Raw genomic sequence first — 16,188 nt, 5'->3', positions numbered from 1 at the left:
GGAGGAGAGGCCGCCTTCACAGCGTCATGAGGGAAGAGACCATTGAACATGCTCGGCTCTCCATGAGGTTTGAGTATTATAATTAATTCAAGGGCTATGCCCCATGGCTATAGCAACTAATGGCATATTATGAATATTTTATCACTTAAAAGTGACCCAATCAGGTCCGGGCAAAAGAAAGGAGAGGGCGGGGGGGGGGGGGACGAAACAATTCCGGGGGGGTGTGGGGGAGTGATTTATCTAACTGTGAGTTGTGTGTGTGTGTGTGTGTGTGTGTGTGTGTGTGTGTGTGTGTGTGTGTGTGTGTGTGTGTGTGTGTGTGTGTGTGTGTGTGTGTCCAAGAATTGCTCACCTTTGTCCAAGAGATGCTCTCTTTTAAGAATCTTAAGTCTGCAATCTTCCACAGTAGAGGCAGGGAGGTTGGCAAGGTAAACCCAGGTTTCACTCAAAATAAGAGCTAGAAAGCTTTGTTGGGCAGGACCCAAAGTTGATGGTCAACCCCGAGGGATTCAATTTCAATTTGTCTCACGGGCAAGACAGGAAAAACTTTGGAGATTTTGGGCACCATCTCTAGGAGGTTTGAGTCATTGAGAGAGCAAAGATTACTCTGAAATTCCTTAACTGCTTCAAGGGCTGCACTATCCCGGCAGAAGATTCCACCAGTTTGTGGAATAAAAGGAGTGGCAAGGGCACAAACAAAGGAGGGATTTACTCCACATAGCTTCCTAAGAAAGTTAGATAGATTTGCACCAGAGGAGGAGAATAGAGCAAGCTCTTGCTAATATTGTGAGGATAATAGAGGGAGTTGGGCAATGTAGTGGGAAATTAAATTTACTCCTTCCATGGAGTCTTTATCCAAAGTTGCTAAAATTTTGACCCAATCATTAAAGATAACATATGTAAAACAGATAATTTTTTGTCAGAGGTAAGAGCCGAATCATAAATTAGTTGCGAAGCATCCAAGTTGCTAATACATCTGAGAACAAGAGAAGTGGCCACTGAGAGGGGCTCCGAGGTCAGTTCCAATCCTTGCGAAAGAGCAAGTGTCTGCAAAAACATTGAGGTAAGGTTCACTTATAATTGCCATAGTAGGTAATATAATTTTTGGCCTTCCTAGAGAGGAAAGGTCTAGTTCTAACTGTCAAGGCATTCTTTGGTTTACAATCCTTAAGGTAGAGCTTAATCTCTTAAAGAATCTTTGCATGATTCTCAGGGTTGTGATTAGTGCTCATGCGAGCTGTCTTTCTAGAGGGTAGGCAGTCCTGAAAAGGGAACAGTGTAAACATAAATAGGAGTAGAAGCAATAAATGTAACAATTTTTAGGCCTGCAGACCTTCAACCGGTAAAGTCAAAGACTATAGTAGCCGTGAGCAGGGAACCAGAAAAAGAGTCTAAAAGGGACCACCTAACGTCAGCCAACCGGTCAAGGGATTATAGACTGTGGGTCCAACTTAGAGCTCAATTTCGAAGAGAATTTCCAAAGTCAGCATCCCAATTTCTCTTGGAAAGAGAAACCTTATGTATAGGATGTGTGTGTAGCTGTTAGATCTTAGATAATAAGACATAATTGAATTTTTACATTCAAAAGACAGCTGGCAATGGAACAAGGAATATATAAGTACAAAAACAATTCAGCATTAGAATCATTTTACAATGTTCGTAGCAAAGAGATCCCCTTTCAGTATGCAGAAAGTACGAGAAAACTTCCCAAGTCATTTGTGAGTGCTTTATCCAAAGTAGGGTAGCTTGCCAAAGTTTAAAAACCTTCCAAGATAAGATAGAGTCCTTACCTGCATTCATCCAAACAAGGAAACAATTTAGTTAGCCTTGGATGTGTTTTACAGGTATCAATGAATCATATCAGTTGTTATCCATGTCCATCTCATAAACTTTTTTCATTTCAACAAGCTTAGTGACAAAAAAATGTACTTCTTTTCAGTTTATCAGCTAAAAAACTATCATTATGATTAGAAGGCCACCACCCCTTCTAATCCAAGTGTCATAGTCCCCTATCAATAATTCTTTCAAGTTTTAATGAATTTCATCCGAAGCTCAAAAAAGACTTCTTTTATAGCCAAAAATAATACGCTAGTTCATGTTTTGATTTTAAATGTTCATTAAAAACATCCTATGGCGTGTAAGACTTTCATCAGATACATCTCTCAGCTATTTTAAGTGGAAAGGAGCCCTTGAAGTAACCAAGTAATTTTCAAAAAAACCATATGTAGCCAACAGCCCAAATCTCCGAAATCCATAGAGCTGGCATTAGTTACTACGCAAGACGATATCTGGTACCATATCCTCCTAATGCCAAACCAAGGGGTGTATGATATGTAGCTAATAATCCCATAGTGCATACTTACCTTAACCAGGTCGAGGTTTTTCTACAAGAAAAAATGGGGTATGTTACAAAGCAATGGGTCCGACAGGTCAAGGAGTACTTATACACCAATTTGTATAACTGTCCAGACTGCGACAGAGGTAATAAACAACCCTAAAACCAGATTTTATACAACAAACTTATGCAACCAACCCAAACGAGCTTGACACCGTGCGAAGCCATTCATGTACTCCTTACATATAGCAAAAACGATGAGTTTTGCCAGAAGTGAATTCATACAGTTCTTTTTACCATCCGGAAAAGCAAGTAGCAGTACTCCTTAAAAAACCAAAACAATGAGTTTAACAGGCTTGTGAACCCCCAAATAACCAGTGAGCCTTTACGCTTATCAATTAAATTCCCTAAACCATAACCCCCTTTTTTTTTTAAAAAAAACCAGTACTGGTTATCACCTGGGGAAGGAAATTCTCCCTTTTTTTTGAATTCCAATTTTCAACAAGCCAAGAACAGAACCCCATTTTAACTTTTACCAATGTATGCCAAGACATCCCTGCCAATCTTTCCCCATATTGATAGAACCTATCTTTCCAGGGAAATAGAAGTGCCAACTGTACACAGTATGAAGAACCGACAGATCCAGACTGTTGTAAATTTTACCATAACCGTGGCAGAAATTGTCCAAGGTAAAAAATACTTGCCATTATATAATGTTTTACCTTACCTTGTGAACACATAGCAGAAGAAGGCATAATATGCCCATAGTTTCCATGCTGAGCCTATTGATACAACAATAACAAAAAAAAAAAAAAAAATACTAGCTGTATACAGTGAAAAAAACCGACAGTCCTCGACCTATGCACAAGGCTTATTATGAATGTGTGCTGAATAAGCCCAAGTTAGGACAACCTTCCCATCTTTTCAATGTCAGATGAAAGCATTCAGTGCAGTAAACCAATAAAGCCAGTAACGAAGCAAGCTAGGGTAAAAAAAAAACATGAGTCACCTGTGTGGTGAGCTCCATCTCTCTTTGTTTGTGAAGCAGGCAGTATGACCTCTTAAAAAAACACAATAGAACCACAATGGCTAAGTGAGGGGCAGAGATGCGCCCTCACCTGTTTATATAGCAGGAGGAGGATGGTCTACACGTCCACAATGTTAGGATAATGAGTGAGTTTGGCCGCACTCCCTTGTGAGTGTGTGGTTGCACAAAACAGCACGCAAATACCCATGAATGGGGAGATCCAGAGCCAGGGAGGAGAGGCCGCCATCACAGGGTCATGAGGGAAGAGACCATTGAACACGCTCGGCTCTCCAGGAGTATGAGTATTATAATTAATTCAAGGGCTATGCCCCATTGTTATAGCAACTAATGGCATATTATGGATATTTCATCCCTTAAAGTGACCCAATCAGGTCCTGGCAAAAGAAAAGGGGGGGGGGGGGAGGGGGGGGGGCGGGGGGGGGGACGTAGAAATTTCGAGGGTGTGTGGGGGAGTGATTTATCTAATTGTGAGTTATAAGAGTGAGTGTGTGTGTGTGTGTGTGTGTGTGTGTGTGTGTGTGTGTGTGTGTGTGTGTGTGTGTGTGTGTGTGTGTGTGTGTGTGAGAGAGAGAGAGAGAGAGTGAGAGAGAGAGAGAGAGAGAGAGAGAGAGAGAGTTTGTAGGTGTGGGACCCCATTCTAAAAAGGACAAAGGTCTAATTTGACTTATTGACACATTTTTGGGTTGAGCTTCAAACTCATCACAAACAATCAAAGCACCATAGTGCACACCAACGCTCATCAAGCACTCCGTAGTCCAACAATTTCACCTAGTTTGTGTTTGCGGTGAGTACCTACTTTCTTATCATGTCCTCCTCACAAGTCGTGTTGGTCAACTGCGAGGCCCGAGCCCCACGTCACATTGTGCTTCCCATTCACACATCTCGTCTAGTTGTGCCCCGCAAGCTCACCTTGTTAACCAAAATTGCTTGTGCTTGGAACACCCTTGCTCACTAAAAACCATTGCTCGGTGGACCTCATGTGGAACCCACTAGCCTCCACGTTATCATCAACTTCTCCTCGCTATCTATAACATGCTATAGCTCACGGCCTTGTCGGGGAACCCATTGACTTGCTCTATAGATGTCATCAGGTCTGCCAGCTGTATGAATGTCGCCCTCTGCAAAACTGCAGCCCCGTGACCTACTTCCACACTATCATTGCCATGTTCCCAGTGGACCTTGCCACAATCACGACCTATCCCACAAGACTTCATTCACACGGAGGTTCACTTGAGCCATAAGATACATGCTCCAAGGCCCTTGTTCCCGCCTAGCATCATAGTGCTAGTAGTGTCATCTTTACAAGAGCTAATTCCCACAAGATTTCAAGGCACAAGATGCTTATTTTGTAAAATTCTTCACAAAACCACACTTGTAAAAGGTTTATAAATCACTCTCATTTAGCATACCCTTTTTGTACTTGATATGTATGCCATCATCGCACATGATGATAAGTTGATATAACATTTCACATAAGGACTAGGCATTACCCACCCGCCCGACCAAGTAAGACATTTCTCTCTCTACACTTTGGGGATGCACCATCATGGGGAGGAACAACAAAAAAATTGATAAGTTTTGTAGCCAAAACTTCCACACATGGCATGCTAAGATCAAGGGCTAGCTTATGAAGAAACCCTATGGTCTATTGTCAAACCACTTGAGCAAGGCGAGAGAGCACAAACACGAGCTTCAAACGCACATTATCAAACATGAAATGAACAAGCACTAGGCATACTTCTCCCATATCTAAATAAAAACTATGGGCACTTCTTGGATTCTTGCACGAATGCCATTGATGCTTGAATTATCTTAGAGAAAACTTTTGGAGCCAATTTTTTTCTAAACATGGATTGGCACGGACAACCACCTATCTAAAGGTTTCTATTAAATCAACGCTTGTAAGAATTGTGGCCAAACAACCCACTCTGTTAAGCATTGCAGATATCTAATCAAACCACAACTAACTTTAAGCAACAACAATCACTACAAAGACAAGGAAAACGGTAAAATCAACATGGCTTCTTGCAACGACTCTGATGACAACAACGACAACAAAGACAAAGGACATCTGGGGGTTGTTTACATCAATGATATACTCTAAAGCACTCCTTTGTGACTCATACCCTCATTTTATTGTAGGGGAGAATTATGTGTATCCCACCTCGTGCTTGAGGGATTCTTGTGTTCCAAACCCTACTTGTTTTAAGGGGAGGTTTGTGTACTTATACCCATGATCATAGGGAACGCAATGGTGTACCTTCCCTTGTGCATTTTGAGGGGAGAATTCTGAGAGTGGTACTACCTGTTGTGCAACAAAACCCACAAGAGGAGCATTGTTGGGGTGCAAAGATTTTGTTGCACCTCAAACCATGTAAATACCCCCTCCATGTCATAAGCCTATAGGTCAGCCTTTTAGTTAGCAATCCTGAGTGGCACTCTTGTACTCACTTGGTGTGCATTAATCAAGTCATTTTTGCATCTACTTTATTTTGTAATTGTCTCTCTAATCAAACTCTACGCTAACCACGCGCTAATCATGTTGATGCCACAAATGGCACACTAATCCATCCTTCATGATCACTGTCCCTCTCAGCTATCATGCTTCCTTTTACAAAACCAAGAGAAAATGCTCAAAATCATCTTTTGATCATTATCTTGAGTTGAGACCACCTCAATAAAAAATTCATCATCATTCGGAACTTGGTCCACCCCACGTCCTCCTCTCCCTACATAGTCCTTCAACAAGCCAAAGATTATCATTATCTTGAGTTAAGACAGCATTTCAAAAACTCGTCATTATTTTAAACTAATGATTGTTGCCATCAATACAACGGCTTTAATATATGAAATAGAAGACAATAATTACAAACTGGTAATTAATTATAAATGATTGGTCTTCCTCTAGCGTCAAATGACATATGAAATAGAAGACAATAGTTACAAACTGGTAATTAATTATAAATGATTGGTCTTCCTCTAGCGTCAAATGTGATACATCGTAACCGTGCGATGGTATTTACAGTCCAAGTTCATTATTTATAATTTTTTCATAGCATCAAATGTCCGATATTGTAGCCTAACGTTACTTGTGCAATGTGAAATGTTTACGTATTCATTTTACATGCCTATACATATCTATTTCAATCTTGGTGAGCATTTCACATCATCCTATTCTTTAAGGTTCTTGTAATGTTGATTGTTCATTCAATTCTCCACTGTTATAAGCTATTTCAAAGTTGTCATTGAATGTTTTAGTTCATGATTGTCAATGATGCCTCAAGTGGTATGAGTTGCAAATCATGCCAACTTATTGCGATGTATCATCTTGGATGATGCAGGTATATGATTTTGGCCTTAGTAAAATTTCTCTCAACAATTTTGTCAACCCTTTGATGCAAAGTATGGATTGGAGACACTTGTGCGAAAGCTTCTAAAAGCATGAAATTCAAGCAACTTTTGCGTGAGGCAAAATGAGATAGGCAATGAAAAGAGAGGTCATTATCCCACCCTCTCTGTTGGGATTATGTAGATCACTGTTATTTTTCACCGTTTTAAAATAGCCTGCCTTGATGTTTTCCTTCAAAAACTAGTCTTGCTTGGTGGGCCTTTGCCGTACATAATCTGATAGATTTTGGAGCGCAACTGGTTACTTGGTTAGTTGGTTAGTTGGTTGTGATTGCACTCGCCTTGGGTTTTGTTGTGGTGACATGAGGAAATGGATAGAACCAATTGATAGGCACCAATAATAGCTCAGCTTGGAACTTCATGAGCACTATTGTGTCCCATAGTGCTCCATATATGACAAAGGGATACTAAAGAGAATAATTGAATCGAGGAAAAGGGTTACTTTGGTAGTTGTTTGCAGATTGCACCATTCAACCTAGTAATATTGACCATTTAGTCTCTAAACCGTGGAACCGTCTTTGTGACACCCATCTGATTCTCAATCAAGCGTAGTCAATTTTCCTTTATTTCAATATATAGATTGAATTGCCAAATTGTGAGAAAAGAAATGCATGTATAGATACAAGGATCGAAATTGAGCATGCACTGGTGATTAAAAAACATGTGGCTAAACTAAACTTAAGAAGCTTTGACAAACTCAAAAATACAGAAAGCATAAACAAACTATAAAAATTGAACTACACTACCGACTTGATAATCGTGTACGAATGTCATCCAATTGTGCAAGCCGGAGGACATTCTTTGAGTCAAGCTACAAAGAAGCAATGTGAATAGTTAAACATATCGTATTGCAATGAAATGTCACACACTGAAACTGCGAAGTATACAGTGCACGTCATGCAAAGGTGCCATACAAAAGTATGGTGGAGAGCTGGCACTGCGGTCTCTCCAAAAATTATAAGAAACGGAAGTCGTGCCCTGCCCCGTAGCGTTTATGTGTTGCGCCAAGCAAACGCATAGTCATGGGGTGTTGGATACAGATAACGAACCTTGTAGTGTTGTCGAGGTGGAGTCGCGCTTGTGCAATTGAAACGTCCAGTGTTGTGAATATATATCCTCCTTGCCAGAAACAATACAAGCATTAAAACCAATATAAGAGATGTGGCATATTGATCAATCTTAAATCTAATTTTACATTCTATGTCTAAGGTTCGCTACATAAAGAGTTATGGGTGCTTTTCGATGGATTTTTCCTTGTTAAAATTGCTCTCTATCTCTCTCTGCTCGGCCATCTTCTCATGCCTTATGTTGTAGCCAGTTCCTTACGTGCAGTGCGCCCTCTCCTTGTAGACCAAGGAGAGCTTCTCCTCAATTATGCAACTCATCGGCCATGCAGTAGCATGCTATCATATGTAGGGTCTGTCGTCAAGAAGTCTTTCCAATCGCACGGTTCTATTCATGGGACCGGCCGATGCTTGAATTTGACCTTGGAAAGAGAACTCCATGTTGCGAACATGCATCGGCCAAACAAAACATTCACATGCTGCTTTCCGGCTATGCAAGGTCGCATGATAATGGGTGTGTCGAGTTCGACGTCCCCATAGAGGTCTTATTTAGTCCGCTCATCACTATTGCAAATGCAGATCTCGTGAACTTTGCACTTGTTTACTTCAGTGCTAGATGCTTGATATCAATCTGCATATGTCTTGTTATATTATATAGATGTTCTATAGCAACGCCCACCAAGCAAGCCTAGTTAGCACAAAAGAGTGTGTGTAAGCGCGGATGCAATGTGTGTGACAAGATGTTCACGATGAGTTTGTGTAGAGGATTTATCCAAGGCATTGAGGAGTAGAAGTGAACGGACTCTAGGAGACTTCCTCGTGCAAAACGGCTCTTAGAATCTACGTCATGGATTGAATGCTCTCACAAACTCCCTCATTTGTTCGAGCTTGGGAGGTCTAGCATCGAACAACGGAGGCTCGACAGCCAGAGCTTGTCAAGGTGTTGGCCAATCAACCATGAATAGCCTAGCAATCAACCATGAATAGACGACACTAAACATTAACACACACACACAACCAGAAACGTCAACAAGAACAGTCTCTCTCTCTCTCTCTCTCTCTCTCTCTCTCTCTCTCTCTCTCTCTCTCTCATCAATTACAATATGAATATTGACCTGGTTAGAGGAGCCGATGAGAACTACAAATTGCTAGTCTTGTTGGCACTGCCTGCAGTGATATAGGCATGGTGCCTATGAAATGTTGTACACAACTTTTAGGCTTTTTGAAGCTATTTTAAGATGCTATTCTTTGGAGCCATGCTTGTTGCAGTAAAAATAGCACGCACTTTAAAAAGCCTGCAGCAGCAAACTCTCCCCGGTCGCTCTCGTCTCAGGCAATTCTCTGTAAGCAATTCTATCTCTCTCTCTCTCTCTCTCTCTCTCTCTCTCTCTCTCTCTCTCTCTCTCTCTCTCTGTGTGATCAGGCAGTGCCGCCGTCGTCAAGTTAGTGACAGCCTTGTTTATTCATGTTGCACTAGTATTACTGGATTCACTAGCTTATATACCTTTGGTCACAATTTTGCTTCGAGTTCCCAACATGAATTATCATGGTGCCCGTATCAACCTGTTTCTGATTGTTACTGAGAGCCACAGAGTAGAACAACGCTAGGCCCCGTGATGGCCGATCCACACCCCTTCACCCCGTGAAATATTATCAAAATCTTGATATGCACAAAGCTATAGTTTTTCTTCAAACATGTACGAATTCAATTTCTATAGTCACCAGCTCCAAAACCTCAGCTTCGCTCAGAGGGGATCCATGCCCATCACTCAGATGATAAGTGTGCACTGCAAATCCTTGTGGTGGAGGTGCTGCTACGGCATCGAAGCACGTATCTTTTTGTTACAAGCGCTGCTAAAAAAGCATCGTAGTAGATATGATCAAGTTTTCATCAAAGGCTATTGTTGTGCCAAGTGGTTCACTCTAGACTCGAGAAAAGAGAAAAGCATCTTAGGCTGAGCAAGTAAAAAACTTCACTGTATGACGATTTAATTTGCCATGTTTTGTTTGAGCGTATATTATATTTTCATATAAAATATCATGATTTGCGAAGTGTTTAGGAAAAATGTGTCTCAGCTTAATATCGTGCCGTTTTCAATTTCAAAAATGCCAACTGAGGGCAAGGGGAAAAGGAGCTTAATATCGTGCCGTTTTCAATTTCAAAAATGCCAACTGAGGGCAAGGGGAAAAGGAGAAATTCTGCCCCAAAATAGAGAAAAATAGTGTAAAAACTTACGTAATTTTCTAAAATTTCCTCTTGGCAAAATTCAAGCAAAGGAATTTCGTATGTTTGGAGAAATGAATATTTTTCCCGAACATTGTTTGCAAATGGTGGTAGTAGTAGTACCCCTAGCGTCGAAAGACGGATGATGTGGACTATCAAATTCTTCAAATGATGAAGACAGTTGGCTGTTTGATTATATCATAATGTAAATGTGGATTTGTGATTGGTCTAAAGCAACAACGGGTACTCTCGTGCCATACAGTAACAAAGTCGGCGAGGATGTTGATAATGACGGGTCCATTAAGAATCTGGACACCTGTAAAATTTTGCCAACATTAAAAAACAGAGGCCAAGGTTGGTACGCCACCAGCATGTGTTACAGAAGGCACGCACTAGCAAACGATCTCCAGGAGCACAAAAATCAGCCAGTCGTATTATAGATTTATCAAAGAGGGTACATATTTTGACATCAAACGAAGTCCACATCTTCTGATGAGGCACAGAAATTCTACCTTAGACTTTCCAGACATTCCACTTATGATTTACGATTAATTTCCTCAAAATCTACCAAACCAGTACGCTCACATTGTCAGAATCAATCAGAAAGGCCACCCTTCATTTTCTTCCGAAAGTCCTAAACCTAAGGATGCCCTTCAGGGAGAAAAATTTGTGTCCTGTTATGACCTTCAAAGTCCCTCCATTAAAACCTCTGATATAATAAACCTGGTATAAAGAATCCTCAGAAGGAAGTTTTGCAAGTCAGAGTTGATTTGGAGAATGTTTGATAAGAAGGATCTGGATCTGGATCTGGAAACAGAAAATGTTCAAAAACAAAAAGATATGATTTTCCACCAAAGAAGAAAGCAGAGAAGAACAGTACAAGCATGGCACTGTAAGTACAACGCCATCTACACAAACAAGCCACCATGTAAACAGATCTACAGAAAACAAAAAGCCGTGCATTTTCACTTCACAAGAGAAGTTAGTGTTATATATCTGCCTGACACAAGGGTACAAACATGGGAAGAGACGCTGTCCAAAGGAAAAAGACTGAGCACGAGCAAAATGTCAAAAGGACGAGTGATAGCAGGGAGCAAGCTAGCTTCTTAAGTGGTAAGGATAGGAGGGAGAGAACCCTTTGCACCGAGGATATCAGCCTTCGTGTCAGGGAAACACTTGCGACCTGGCAGTTCGGTGACGGTTCCCTCGTTGGAGACAGCAACAGGAAATGTCAAGAGGTGGCCTGGTAAATCCACAGGCTCGTCCGCAACAAATTTATCCCAAAGGTCATCCGCTACAGAGTTCACCTTACGTATGCAATCCAAGCTCCATGGTTGCAGAAATGCATTGTCCAGGCGGCCCAAGTGCTCATACCACAGCGACATCCGAAACCCATGAACATCCCCCTTTGGTGATGGTGCCTCGGACACCATTGTATGGGAAGGCTGGAATGCCCCCATTGCTATCTCCGAGTCTCTACCTCCATCCATTGACCTCTGGTTGATGTTAGCTGATCCCAAGATTATGTACTCATCATCAACTGCATTGAGGACACCAAAATAAAGTATGAGTAGAGAAAACAATAAACCCTCGTCATTCTATGCATCTATGGCATGCCAAAGCAGACATGGTTCAATCATTAAATGCTGTGATGCTAAATGAGACGGAAGGAATGCTTTGGTTGTACAACGCGCTAAACATTATATGCACCACAACAAATCTCTTCATATACTGCCTTTTGCCTTGATTACATAGAACCCTCGTCACATTAATGGTCACTGAAAGAAAATTTCAGAGGCAAGCACAAAATCTTTCATAAACATTATGACGTATCGATTCGGCAAACCGAAAAAATAAACACACAAATAAAGGACTGGGAAGAATGACAGAAGACATACCTATCATCATCTTTGAATGCACATAGATCATGAATCGCCTGTTATCCTGGGCCAGCTTGTAGTCAGAGCCATCTTCTGGGGTGTCTGGAGGTGTGTACTCATCGCCTAGCCTCCTCTCACGGTTTCCAAGACAGAAAAACGTGAGGTAATCGCGGGGGCTCTCATCATAAAGCCCTTTGGCTTGTAAGGCTTGTGCAATGGTTTTATACATCATCTCCATAGTCTTATGCATCCAATCCAAAATAGCTTGCACTGACCCACTTTCTGGCGTGCCTTCAGGCCACATGGGTACAACAACATACACATTGAAACGCTCCCCTGCTTCGATCTTGCTTGCAATTTTCAAAGCAAGCTCAATAGGTATAAGGTGCAACGCACCTGAATCCCTATCTTCTGCCCAGCTTGCACAGCTTCCCAAAAAGTATTGATTCTCAATATAAATAAAATTCTTGGCTCTTCTAATAGCATGTATGTAGGCATCTTGTATACTACGATCAATGACACTCTCTTTCCCACTCACCAAACCAGCCTTTGCAGCATCTTCAGGATTATCTGGAAAACCATAGGCAGCCCCTCCATCAATTGAGCGGAAAACTTGGACATTCCAACTATTAGGGTCATTCGGGTACATGACGGGCGAAGGTGGGATAATTGCAGAAATCTCCTGCAAAGTTAACAATTTGCCCTCTGGCCCTTGCTTTTGCCACCGTTGCTCAAAATTGTGAAGCACATCCCATGCAGCTTGACCCTCTAACCTTGAGTGTATATCATGCCAGGGTTCCCTAGGGCCTCCCAACTTCAAGCTCGCACCCGGGAAGTTTGGCTGGTGAAAATCTGCCTTATGTACTGTATCCAAAGTTCGAAACAGAGAGTGGAACTGAGTGTCATACCGACCATCACAAAGATCAATTCCTCCTACAAAGCTAACAATCCTCCTCTCATCTTCGTTAGAAGAGCCAGGTAATGGGGCATCTACGATGACGGTCTTCTGATGGTGTGTAAACATAGTGCCAATCTGAATTTCCTGCACAAAACTTAAGCCATTGTCTGGGTTTCTGGGGCAAAGATGACAATTTACCTCACTTCCCCTGAAGAAATTTTCTGTGTCTTCATCATGGGTTGCCATTAAACCATCTTTCTTCAAAACACCGACAGAGGTCCTATCATCCCACACAAGCATGTTTACTCGAACACCTTCCTCAGCCTTTTTCTTCAACAGATCTCCGAGCATCACCCCCTCTGAGCCTTCAATAGGCCTCTCTGTATCCCTAATCAGCTCTATCTGTGTATACACAGACCAGCCAGTGATGTAAATTAAATGCTTTGCCCCAACAATCGCTTTATAAATATCTTCCCAACATCTCTGCTGCTGATACAATTGGCCATTACTGAGATATATTTTTGGTTCAAAATTGTTGGGCACATGGGCATCCTGATACAGTGTCACCTTGCATCCATTCCATTGTCTGAAAAAGGTGTATGGTACACCAGGGTATCTTCCATCTTTAACACCCTTTCCCACAAAAGGATCGTTTGAGATGTCGAAGTACTGCATGCGCAAATGGACTTTCCCTCCATCTTTCAACAGCTCTCCATGATCATCGGTGAGATCAAACCATTGGTCAATTTCCTCTCCAGAGAGAATATCGCCAACAGGGATCTTAGCCTCCCCAATAACAGATGCACCCACCGGGTTGTCATCCTTAATTATTACCTCTATATTCGCAACATTGTATGCACAATAAATGTGGAAGGACTCATTCCACAAAGGATTGACAGGTTCATCTTCAATGAGACGGGTCCTGCCAACTCTTGCCGATTCCATTTCAATTGATGCATAGAGTTTGCTTTGGCCCTTTCCCACATGAAGAGCTTCCTCCACATTTTCAATGAGCTGCAAGCAAAGTCACAAGAGTAACAAGCTGTAAGATTTTTTCATACATCAAGTCTTTTGATATTTTTCAGAAGCACGACTACTCTACTGTACCACCCCAAGCACTTCAAATTTAAGACATATTAGCTTGACACAGCGACTCCAGCGGCCTTTATGAAATGGGGACCCTTTGCTACTTCTAACGAGTGGCTCGTGACTCTCCAAATGGCCACCAGAAGTCTCAGTTTATGCAGAGCGGAGTACATAAAACTGAATCCAGGGAGGACTACCTAGAGGCTGAGTAAAACTGTGAAGACCGTGAGATCTGGTAAAATCTGAACAGATCAGACCTTCATATGTGAATGTCCCAAGTTATCACTTGCTAATGCTACAACAAAATGGACTAATGGGAGCCTCTTTACAGATTGGTTGCGCTCTCTACATGGATCAAGTATATATCCACATCCAGTGCGCATCTATACTTACAAAACTTTACTAGCACAGCAAGAACAATGGACAGCAGAAACTTCTTCACTGATAGGCAACGCTTTCTGCAGGGACCTGACATAACGTGGCACAAATCTCCGAACATTCCTGCAACTGACAGCCATGAGGTATTGAAAACCTCCTTCCTCAACATGAGAAACGCCCATCACATGTGAGGGGAATGTATCCACATCAGGAGCGGACACATCAAATTGGCCCCACATATGAAATACACAGAAAAACTTAACAGAAAGCTTGCAACGACAGTTGAGCGTTTAAGGAGGAACGAGCATGGCAGTAAAAAAAGAACAAAAGAGCCTCAGCTGCAGAGGTAAACTACAGATGAGAGGGAAAACCTTGCGGAAGAACTTGGGGGCACCGCCAGTGTGACGACTAGCGTCGGATAGGTTGGTGGCCTGCATGACGGTGATATGGAAAGTCCCATGGAGCAAATGCAGAGCCATGGCGAGCTCCGGGGAAGGGAAAAACTAGGGTTTTGGCGAAGGGGGTGATGGTAGCTGAGGGGATGGAGCAGAGAGAAGACAATGGGTAAAGGGTAGTGTAGGTCGTGCTTGGGCCAGTGTGTATTTGTTGCACCTGTGCCTCGCCACGTAATACACGGATTTGCCACGTCACCACACGGCCTCTCCGGTCAATCCGTCTGTTTGCCACATCAGCACGTCCTACTTTGCTGGCATGGCCCACCACAACAGCTCAAAATATCTATGGCATTGCCTCAATTTATGTGCAAACAACAGAGTTTTCCTAAGAGCTGCTTCCCACCGGTTCCCCGCATCCTGGCAAACCAGCATATAGCTTTGTCATACCCCAAAAAGAAAATTTATCCATGTCTAAGATTTAGTTTTTTGGTGCACGCATTGATGTAAGAGCTAAAGGGGAATATCAGGCTATGGTCATGAGAGCACTAGCTAACGATCTATATAGATAGATGATGATGGTGTGTGTGTGTGTGTGTGTGTGTGAGTGTGAGTGTGAGAGAGTGAGATTGGTGGAACCATGCCAAAATCTGAATAATATTGCACGATTATATATGACAAGTAATTGGTTTATATGTGACCATGGAGGTGGCATAGTTATCACTAAAAAGAATTGATAACTATGCCTCGTTTGAACACTGCTTTATTCAAAAAAAATTGCCACAACCATGCAAGTTTTCAAAAACATCTTGTAGGAATGCCATTTTTGGGAGCACTTTTTGCGCGCTCTCTCTCTCTCTCTCTCTCTCTCTCTCTCTCTCTCTCTCGCGCGCGCGCGCGTTTCTCTCGATTTCTCTTTTCTCACCTCCCTTGCCAAGAGCAATGACTTCATGTATAACTATGTTGAAAAACTACTTTGTCAAATGTCGAAGTGAAAGTTTGGCAAACAATCCAGGGAGACATACTTATGAGAACTTGTAGAGAGAGAGAGAGAGAGAGAGAGAGAGAGAGAGCAATGACTTCATGTATAACTATGTTGAAAAACTATTTTGTCAAATATCAAAGTGAAAGTTTGGCAAACAATCCTTGAGAGGGAGACATATTTACGAGAACTTGTAGAGAGAGAGAGAGAGAGAGAGAGAGAGAGAGAGAGAGAGAGAGAGAGAGAGAACTAATTGCTTACCATTACTTGGTGGAGCACTAAGGGAGACAACAAACACACATCCATAATAGACCTAGATATTGGAGCAAAGATCTTTGTTGGTCTCAAGGTCATCCTGGCCGCAAATAGTAAATGCTCGGCCTTGACACACTACCCTTGCCTTGAATAGTGATAGTTGCATGTAGCTCCCATCAATGCAATTTGCAACTCCAAAGAAAGTTCCACAAATAAGCTTAGCCCAAGCTCATGCTGT

General features: G+C 42.0%; 1 protein-coding gene across 1 annotated transcript; it reads right to left on the bottom strand.

Annotated features, from left to right (window-relative positions):
* Positions 1 to 11,018: 11,018 nt before the first annotated feature.
* Positions 11,019 to 14,897, bottom strand: LOC147463966 (phospholipase D alpha 1-like). Its single transcript, XM_086492080.1, has 3 exons — positions 14,693 to 14,897; positions 11,978 to 13,871; positions 11,019 to 11,619 (listed from the first exon to the last, which is right to left on the bottom strand). Exons 1-3 carry the CDS (start codon positions 14,798 to 14,800, stop codon positions 11,186 to 11,188), a joined length of 2,436 nt encoding a protein of 811 aa, XP_086348206.1. The 5' UTR covers positions 14,801 to 14,897; the 3' UTR covers positions 11,019 to 11,185.
* Between the last annotated feature and the right edge of the window lie 1,291 nt (positions 14,898 to 16,188).

This window comes from Adiantum capillus-veneris, chromosome 2, assembly GCF_014529385.1.
Source record: "Adiantum capillus-veneris isolate H3 chromosome 2, ASM1452938v2, whole genome shotgun sequence".
Classification (NCBI taxonomy): domain Eukaryota; kingdom Viridiplantae; phylum Streptophyta; class Polypodiopsida; order Polypodiales; family Pteridaceae; genus Adiantum; species Adiantum capillus-veneris.
This window is presented reverse-complemented; position numbering and strand designations above follow the sequence as displayed.